Source organism: Salmo salar, chromosome 01, assembly GCF_965601325.2.
Source record: "Salmo salar chromosome 01, fSalSal1, whole genome shotgun sequence".
Classification (NCBI taxonomy): domain Eukaryota; kingdom Metazoa; phylum Chordata; class Actinopteri; order Salmoniformes; family Salmonidae; genus Salmo; species Salmo salar.
In genome coordinates, this window is record NC_138291.1 from 113170715 (window position 1) to 113181129 (window position 10415).

General features: G+C 42.6%; 1 protein-coding gene across 3 annotated transcripts; it reads left to right on the forward strand.

Moving 5' to 3' along the window:
* Nucleotides 1-1623: 1623 nt before the first annotated feature.
* LOC106614017 (BCL2/adenovirus E1B 19 kDa protein-interacting protein 3) lies at nucleotides 1624-9672 on the forward strand. 3 transcript variants are annotated; one of them, XR_006756927.2, is made up of 6 exons: nucleotides 1624-2113; nucleotides 3208-3679; nucleotides 4017-4092; nucleotides 4376-4482; nucleotides 4699-4883; nucleotides 8127-9672. XR_006756927.2 is itself a non-coding variant. In XM_045687580.2 (6 exons), the coding sequence occupies exons 1-6, from the start codon at nucleotides 2071-2073 to the stop codon at nucleotides 8173-8175; spliced, it is 855 nt and encodes a 284-aa protein (XP_045543536.1). In that variant the 5' UTR covers nucleotides 1627-2070; the 3' UTR covers nucleotides 8176-9672. The 3 variants fall into 3 exon arrangements, 2 of the variants coding, with proteins under 2 accessions (XP_045543536.1, XP_014072387.2); XM_045687580.2 differs by having other exon boundaries at nucleotides 1627-2113; nucleotides 4776-4883; XM_014216912.3 differs by having other exon boundaries at nucleotides 1636-2113; nucleotides 4734-4883.
* Nucleotides 9673-10415: the final 743 nt, after the last annotated feature.

Sequence of the window (10415 nt, forward strand, 5' to 3'; positions counted from 1 at the left end):
ATACAGGGGAGGGAGGGTGTCATGGAGGAACACGGAGGGAGGGTGCAGGGGAGGGAGGTCCATTGTGATGGAATACTGATGGAGGATACAGGGGAGGGAGGGTGCCATTGTGATGGAATACTGATGGAGGATACAGGGGAGGGAGGGTGCCATTGTGATGGAATACTGATGGAGGATACAGGGGAGGGAGGGTGCATTGTGATGGAATACTGATGGAGGATACAGGGGAGGGAGGGTGTCATTGTGATGGAATACTGATGGAGGATACAGCGGAGGGAGGGTGTCATTGTGATGGAATACTGATGGAGGATACAGGGGAGGAGGGTGCCATTGTGATGGAATACTGATGGAGGATACAGGGGAGGGAGGGTGCCATTGTGATGGAATACTGATGGAGGATACAGGGGAGGGAGGGTGCCATGGAGGAACACGGAGGGAGGGTGCGGAGGGAGGGTGCCATTGTGATGGAATACTGATGGAGGATACAGGGGGGAGGGTGTCATTGTGATGGAATACTGATGGAGGATACAGCGGAGGGAGGGTGCCATTGTGATGGAATACTGATGGAGGATACAGCGGAGGGAGGGTGCCATTGTGATGGAATACTGATGGAGGATACAGGGGAGGGAGGGTGCTCATTGTGATGGAATACTGATGGAGGATAGCAGCGGGAGGGAGGGTGTCATTGTGATGGAATACTGATGGAGGATACAGCGGAGGGAGGGTGTCATTGTGATGGAATACTGATGGAGGATACAGCGGAGGGAGGGTGCCATTGTGATGGAATACTGATGGAGGATACAGGGGAGGGAGGGTGTCATTGTGATGGAATACTGATGGAGGATACAGGGGAGGGAGGGTGTCATTGTGATGGAATACTGATGGAGGATACAGCGGAGGGAGGGTGCCATTGTGATGGAATACTGATGGAGGATACAGGGGAGGGAGGGTGCCATTGTAATGGAATACTCAGTCCTCAGCAGGACAAACTGACCCTGCAGAATGCGTCAGAGAACACATTCTCAGCTCAGTCTGATTAGCTGGATGTGATATTTCTCACAAATGCATGACTGAATTCACAACTCTATATGGACACCAGAAGTAGTAAACTTTAAGTAGACGTTAGCTTGTGAGAGCTGTTGTGGACTCTGTAAGAGCTGTCATGGTATATGTAGAAGCCATAGGCTACCCTGAGGACAAAGTACTGGAAATGTGTTTTAGACACATACATACATACAAAAACACTGTCAATGCATTCATCACTCCAATAGTCTTGGATGGTCTGGAAACGGTCAACAGGTGAAGGCTGTTCTTACATGTATTGCAGGCTAACTTTATGGATGGAAGAAACACCTGCCAGTGTTGCCAGACATACCGCATGTTTGCTAGAAAGCTCATGCATACCGGTATTATGATATAATAACAGCAATCACATCAGGCTATTTAGGCCTAAATAAACACGCTCTTGTTTGTATACATGTAGCTCTACCGCGTCTAGTACTTTCTGGACCAATCACATGAAGCGTTCATTTAGGTCAACAGCCCAGAGACTTGCTTCACACAGTAAAACGTTTCGTCTGGCAACGTTTTGCAATAGAAACCGTTTACCGTTTACTCTAGGAACCAAACGGAAGCAAATGCACAGAGCAAACGGAACGAACGGGGAGGGATCTACCTGAATTTGTCCAATAGAAACTCTCGATTTCTTTGAAACTGTTTCCTTTACAAAACGTTTCGCAACAGACGAAACGTTTTGCAACCGAATTCGATTAATGAATACATCAGTGATAAGGGACCGGATTTGATATTCATGGAGCAAACCCGTGTAGGCCACATAGCTGGCCAAGTTTAGTCACATGCTTGTTGTTGTTGTTCTGGTAGCCTAGAGCTTTTCTGAATGGTCTGCACTCGATCTAAACCTTTCTCCCAATTCAGAGGCATCAGAATAATATTGTCCATTTAAGGATTTGTAATTACAGGATTATTCAAAATATTTAGGGCGTTTGATTCGAACGATCGCGAGGCAAAGGGGAGTCAATCAAATACGCATTGCGTCCCTTATTTACCAACATGACGGAAGACAAACGAAGAGTCATCGAGGAAAATTTGCAGGGTAAGTTAATTGCTGTCTCATAGTCTATAATGGCATGTTGCATAATGTGAATACAACGGACAGTAAGATCGCAGTATATTCAGGATGCCATGCTGTATCGTCTTCCTGAGATATGTAGCCTACGTCATTCTACATCATGTTATTATGGTTTAACAGTGTTGCGCCGAGGAGACACAATTCAACACATATGATTTGTTTGCTACATTGTATCACAACAATGTTTCTTCAGCAGTGGTCGTCGACCTTTGACGAAAGTCCGTATTCCACGACCATGTAAACATTCCTCGTGTTGCCTGGCTGTCCTACATTAGACAGATCAGACAGTAGGATAGGTAACGTTAGGCTATAGGGCATGCCTATAATAACATTGTCAGCTAGCTAATGGATGATGTAAACTCGATATTGATCTTAGCGCAGTGTTCTGAATTGCGTATTCTCAATGCTGTAATGATGCTATTTTTTGGCGTTGTTCAATGCAGCTATGATAAGGAACACAACAAACCAGATTCTTCTGCCCATCCACCTGTTGTGTGCTTCTCCATTATGTAATAAAAGGGAGGGGCTGAACACATCGCTGAACACATCGCTTTCCTATTGGATAGCCAGCCTGTATTAACGCTATTTAATCTCTCCTCAGACTAATATTATTCTGTTTGTCCTGTGGGTACCATTGCCACTGTTCCACCCCTTGTGTTGCGCTGTCATGGTGTATCCTATTGGATAGCCAGCCTGTTAAGTGGAGGGGGGGGGGCTGAACACGTCGCTTTCCTATTGGATAGCCAGCCTATAAAGTGGAGGGGGGGCTGAACACGTCGCTTTCCTATTGGATACACACAGGAAGGAAAATGTGGGCAGAGAACAGGGACCATTGAGCAATAAGGGGGCACAGACTGACGTGGGCACTGGGCAGGTGCTATTTAAAGAACAACACATTTAGCAATGGTTGACTGTGCCATGCTATCTAGGCTAAACACACCTCCTCAACCACTCCCACTGTACATGAAGGATGTTAATACATGCTTTATGACTGGCCTATTATGAACCAGGTCTCAATGTTCTGCACCATTTTGTCATGTTTATTTTTCTTCTTTAAGGTTCCTGGGTGGAGCTGCACTTTAACAATGGCAACAGTGTTGGCTCACCAGCACATGGGGCTGCTGGTGTGGAGGAAGAGCAGGTGTCAGGCTCTAACACTGAGCTACCAGGCTCTGCCACTGAGCTACCAGGCTCTGCCACTGAGCTACCAGGCTCTGCCATTGAGCTACCAGGCTCTGCCACTGAGCTACCAGGCTCTGCCATTGAGCTACCAGGCTCTGCCACTGAGCTACCAGGCTCTGGGCCAGGTGCCTCTGCCTCAGTCCATGGTGGAGACATGATGGCTGTGTCTACCTCTGCGTCGGTCCTGCCTGGGTCTCTCTCTGCCTCTACCCAGGGAGGTGACCTGATTCCTGGGTCAGGGTCTGCGTCTGCCTCAGTCCAGGGAGGGGTGGACTTGGAGAAGATGTTGTTAGACGCCCAGCACGAGTCAGGAAGAAGCAGCTCCAGGGGCAGTGTGCCCTGTGACAGGTGTCTCTCTCTACTCACCAATCACATACCATATAGACCATCACATGACCAATCAGGACAAAATCATTTTGGAATAGTTTTATACTATTAGCTATCTGAACACAAAGGACAAAGAGATAAGAGACACTGTCATGCACTGGAGTTATAATACAGTAGGTACTATAGTGACCTCTGACATCCTATCCGTCATCTGTACGAGTGCCTCTACATTCCAGATCAGATTTAATAGATGAAGCTTGTCATGATGAAAACACAAGAGATCTGTCAAGAGGGCTCTTCCCCAATACTTATGTAGTCTCTCTCTTCCGCTGTGTGTCACCCCCCCCCCCCGACTCAGTCCTCCGAGGCCCCAGACTCCTTTGCTCCGTCGGGGTTCAGAAGTGCACAGCTCAGGAGAGAAGAACAGCTCACAGGTTTGGAGCCCTTATCCAGGGACACCATAGAGATTCAATATAATATCATTCTATTAAACTCTGTGTGGGGCACTAATCTTAAAGTAGTTGGTGAGGCACAGCACGGTGGTTTCAAGGGTAATAAAACAAACAAAAAAAGTTATAACCTAATATTTCAAATTCTGCAATATATTGTTTTACATTCGTAGTTTTTCCACTCAGAGGTTGAGAGCAGAGCAGAAGACCAGTTTCCCCGTTGTAACAAATGAACAAATAAAGTATTTTTTTTAATATTCTGTTCCAGTCTGAAGAAGACTATCTAGAACGGAGACGTGAAGTGGAGAACCTGATGAAGAAGAATGCAGATTGGATCTGGGACTGGTCCAGTAGACCTGAGAACATTCAACGCAAGTTAGTACCCCCTCGATATATTCCCCTCAGTATCCCAGACAGACCGCTCATATCTATTACATGTGTTTTCAATTAAGTTCTGCTCAGCCCAGTTTGGAATAGAAAACAATAGAATATCACTGAATTGAATACAAATTCTATTCAATTCAACGCTATTATAGACTTAAATAGAATAGAACAGAATTTGATATTCCTTTCTACCCAAACCACTTCCAGGGACATTGTAATGTGCTCTCGTCTTTTGGATGCAGGGAGTTTGTTCTGAAGCATCCTAAACGTACCAACCCTCTCAGCATCAGAAACACCAGCGTCATGAAGAACGGAGGGATCTTCTCTGCAGAGTTCCTCAAACTTTTCCTTCCTTCTCTGCTCATATCCCACGTACTGGCCATCGGCCTGGGGTGAGTTATGATTCGAAAAACATTTAGAAAATAAAGCTAATTATGAAGAATGTATTATTTGTAAGGGTAAAAGAGCAGAACATGAAATAGTTAAGAGTTTTATATTCTCTTGTGTGTTTGTATGGGATATAATCTGCACTCTGTAGAGAGATTATAGTAACACAAATATAGTTTGACGATCAGTAAAGTTGTAAAGTTGTAAAGACTGGCGACATCTTGTGGAAGCAATAGGAAGTGCTCAATGAACGATATCTCACGGTGTGAATAATAGACAACGACGTGAAGTTGAGTCCACAATTCAGAATTCCACTTCCTGGTTCAATCGGTCTCGGGGTTTTGACTGGCATATGAGTTCTGTTATACTCGCAGACACCATTCAAACAGTTTTAGAAACTTTAGGGTGTTTTCTATCCACAGGTATTAATTATATGCATATCCTAGCTTCTGAGTCTGATTAGTAGGCCGTTGAAAATGGGCACGAATTTTTTCCGAAATGCGCTGTGGCCCCCCCTCTATTGTAGGGTAACGTCAAGAGGTTAATAAGAATTAGGAAAAGTCCCAGATTTCTGCAAAAGGTTGTTCTTTATTCGGAGAACGTAAAGTAAAAAATGCCAACTCAGTCATTTTATAACTCCCACCCCCACCTACTTACACACACACACAGTTTTATCACTTTTCTACCATCCTTGGCAGTTTCTCGCCATTCCTCTCCTCCCTAGATTAGAGGGGCCTTGGAAGGGCCCTCTTTCCTGTTGTTTTGTTTGAGTTATCACAAGTCGACAGTTCCGTTGGCCTTGAATGTTTCAACTCTACCCAGCTCATATTGCGAAATAGTAACACAATGGTCTAGTCACACACATTATTAAATTATGACACCAACATGTTTCATACAATTATATGATTTCAGGGTGGAATACTTTAAACTTATAAATTCCTTTATCAGACAACAAAGTCAAGGTATTGGAGTGGCCATCAGAAAGCCCTGACCTCAATCCTATAGAAAATGTGTGGGCAGAACTGAAAAAGCATGTGTGAGAAAGGAGGCCTACAAACCTGACTGTTACACCAGCTCTGGTGTATTGTGGGAAGCTTGTGGAAGGCTACCCAAAATGTTTGACCCAAGTTAAACAATTTAAAGGCAATGCTACTGTCGTGTCTTTGGCATCATTAAAACTGAAGACTTATTTTTATCAAATAACTAATTATTATTACGCGATTAAACTAATTAATGATGTAACTGTAATTAACTAGGAAGTCGGGGCACCAGGGAAAATATTTAGATTATGAAGTTATAATTTTCCTAATATAAGTTTTTGATATTTTAATATCTGGTCAATTAGTCTTTGAATTAATGAATTATTCTTTACCTCACGTTAGTCTCATTCCAAACGTCGTAAATTGTTGGTTATCTGCACGAACCCAGTCTTCACTATGAGTCATCCATACATCAATTGTCTTAAATCATTTATTTACTAAGTAAATCACAGAAATGCATAACAAACAGAAGATATGGTTACAAGGAAATGATAGGGGAATGTGCCCTAGTGGGCTAAACCGACATTGCGGCTTGGTGGACAATAGGGAAGTGGGGGTTGACGGAGATAAGACACCACAAAGTTGATAATTATAATAATTGAAATGCTAATCCTTTGCAAATAAACACTCACTCATTCTGGAATAATTGCAATCAATATATATATTTAAGCTCAGTGTGTCGTCCTGATCTCTGTTGAAAGTTTTTCTGTTGGAGAGTTTGTCCGCCCGCTCTCTCTCTCTGCCGTGGTTAGAATGGGTAGTTCAGAGTAACATTCAGCTATGTCGTTATAGACTAGATCTTTCGGCAGTTGTTGGTCCTCGCATTCACGGGTACATAATTCCTAGCTGCAGACTAGTAATTAGTATCAAAGATTTGTTCTTATTCTGTTGGTATCGATAGTCTAAGAGTTTATCCACGTGGTATGGTTAAGAATTCAACAAGAGAAATGCATGGTTTGCAACCTTAGCCCTCTCGTGGTTATCGAGTTAAGCTGGTCTGAAGATAAATTCCCAAGGTGGGGTTTTATTTGGAGGAGCAGAAAGGGCCGGTCCCATGATGCCAGCTCAATGTCTGTGCTTATGGGCGGGCCTCTGATTTAGTCAAACTCCAAAGGGAATTGGAGTTTCCTTCATTAAACAGTCTAAAATTACATTACATAATTTCACAAATAGTTTCATCTTTACTCATTCATTTTATAGAACAATTAGATGTAAGCCTCATAACTGAGATTCTTGTATAAACAGGGTTATGGTAATGTGGCTGTATTGTCTCTCATGAGTTTCACAAAATTGTACCAAACGGACCAGTTCGTAGCTGGATTCTTCACCGATCTTTTATACATTCTCCAGAACATGAATATTGTTCGGTTGTCAAGTTCTGTGAGGTGGAAGAAATTCCTTTGTTCTCTCTATGAAAACTCACCATCTCTTATACTCTGGCCATGAGGAGAGGATCTCCTCCAGGAATTTATGACCTGTCTAACAGAGCCTGGTGTAAGGAGTATAGAGAGGGAGAGGGGGATGGTGCTCGCTGTACCCAAAGAGGGCAATGTCATGACACTACCAAATACTAATTGAGTGTATGTAAATTTCTGACCCACTGGGAATGTGATGAAAGAAATAAAAGCTGAAATAAATAATTCTCTATTATTCTGACATTTCACATTCTTAATATAAAGTGGTGATCCTAACTGACCTAAAACAGGACATTTTTACTAGGAATAAATGTCAGGAATTGAGAAAAACAGAGTTTAAATGTATTTGGCTAAGGTGTATGTAAACTTCCGACTTCAACTGTATGTGGTTGGGATTCGACTGTGATACATGGTTGGGGATACGACTGTGATGCCTGGTTGTGTCACCTGGCTATCTTGAGATGAGTGCGCTAGCTGTGGGTCTCTCTGGATGGGAACGTCTGCTAAATGACTACATTGTAATGTAGTGCTGTGTGTTTGTGTTGTTTCCTGTTTGGACCCCAGGAAGAGTAGACCCTGCCTCAGCAGCAGCTCATTGGGCGATCCTAGTAAATAAAATAAAATACACTGGGGACTGTAGAGTGAAACATCTGAAGAATGCCTTGCTGATTTTGAAGAAATAAGTGAAAAAAAAGAGAAAAAAAAGCATGTTTACCAAGTTGCACAAAATAAAGCTGACAACGTATGTAGAAAACTATAGTAGTATTTGATGTTCTTTCCCCTCTGTCCTCAGGGTGTACATTGGGAGACGTCTAACTACCTCAGTGACCAGTACCTTCTAAAAGGACACTCCGCTGGACTGAAACGACATGGTTTTTGGCACCAACACCGTTATTATCTTCCACTGCTGCTAGGGTTGAAGTGGCGCTTATTAGATACAGATAGGCAACATCTGTCATGTGTACCCCAACTCCACTGAATAGATGGCTCAAAATGGCACCCTATTCCCTACATAGTGCACTACTTTTGACCAGTTCCCATAGGACTCTGATCAAAAGTGGTGCACTATATAGAGAATAGGGTTCCATTTGGGACACACATCCTTTTTGTTTTCCCCTGGCGGTGAGCAGTCCACCCTGCCTGTATCTGTATTGTACCCCTGTGAATACTGTTGGCTTTTCCCTTAGTTCCCAGAGCTGCTTTTAAAAACCCCTGCTCCACTGGAAAGTAGAGCCCAGTGTCCCTCCTCCATCTCACTGGGTAGGGGGCCATCTTATGATCAACGTTTAAGAGCCATCGTTATCAGCTAGCTAGCTAGCGTTCACTGTCAGTCATTTTCAAGCCATTTTATCTTGCTCTGAGTTGAGACATTTTTGTAGTAGAAGACTTTTGAGATAATGATACAGTTAAAAAGGTGATGATACAGAAAAGCACTGTGAATTTCTCAGCATTGAGATATGTATGGGGAAGAAAAGGGAATGGGTTAGACAAGGTAAGCTGGAAGTTGTATTTAAGGGGGCTGTTGCTTGATTGTTTTATCAGAATGTCCTTGGTTGGGGAAAAAGGGATCAAGCCATTCAACCAAAATGTTATTTCTGACCCGGATTCTTCTCATGGGTCATGAGGCCTTAATAATAAAACAAGATTTCAGCCAAAATTAAAAAGGTTTGAAATAGATAAACCTTGCATGTGTTTGAGGAAGTATTGGAGAATCAATGTATGGAGTATCTTCCATTAGATCCCAGATTAGGTCAAACAGGAAAGAGCGTAAGGTTTTTGGTTCTGTCGGCACCTTTCCGTTTGATTGGTATTATTTTTCACTCAGGGTTGTTTTCAGTGACAACAATGTGTCCCATTCACTGAGTATGCATGTGTATGGTTAGAATTGTACATTGTGTACATTAGATGTGGCACTATGTAAACCAAACGTGTTTTATGGTTGGTGGCATGTTAATTGTCTACATAACCATTTAAAATACACTAAACAGCTTTTCTACCACTACTGCATAAGACCACACATCTCCATATCAAATATTTTAGGGGAAAATATAGACTTTCACACTTGTAATTATGAGGGAATTTAGAAATCTTTATTTTGATTTACTTCACTCGAATTAAGTACTAAATCTCAGTATCCAGAATGCTTCAGTATTTTTGTTCTAAGAATGAAGAGAGTAACAGAGGCTTCCGAGTTATGCCTTGAAAAGGCATTACCAATCTGTTTCTGCATGTCTTGTAGAGCTGGTCACCATGTCAAGTGTATATGTGAATTTGAAAACTGTTTTGTATGAACAGTTGGAACTGTATCTGAAAAATAAAATGGTTCCATTATAAAAATATCCATCTCTGTGCTCGTTTCTGTAAACAATACAAGGAAAACGCAATTATCCAAAATGTCAGTCAATACATTTTCCTAAAATTGCCTTTTTCCAGCAGTGTATTCTCACCAACGATTTGTACAACAATGGGTCTTTCATACCAAATGGATATTTCAAACGTGTACCCTTACCATGCCAACAAGTAAACTCCTATCACAAATAACCAAACAGATGAATACATTTCCACAGTGTTAGCATTATAAAACAAGGAACATGGTCATTCAACAGAAGACTGTAATTCACCCCGACTAGTTCCTGATTTAAAGAGCATCACAACGACACCATTTTGTACTTTTAAACCTTAGATTATTCTTTCAGTGATTTCAGACCATTGTATATTGCTGGGTGATATTGTATACTGGGTGTACAATAACAAGTACCCTTGTTTCTTCATGGAGGTCGTGGTTCCTCTGGAGTTGACTGAACGGCTGCTGGCCAGCTTTGTCTGGAGGAAGGCAGGCACTCAGCAGTTGTGTCTGGTCTGGTCGAGTTCCTGCCCGACAACATTGCAGACACATGCCAGATTTTACAACGCCTGGATAGGTATTTAACATATCGGATAACCACATCATATAAAGCAATTTGTTGCTCCACTGCACAGTCGATGATGTGGCAAGCAACCATTGGTTGATGAAACGGAATGCCTGCACATCTAGTTGGGCAGGAACGACCTACGGCTCTCCCAATCGTCTTAAAAATCGCTC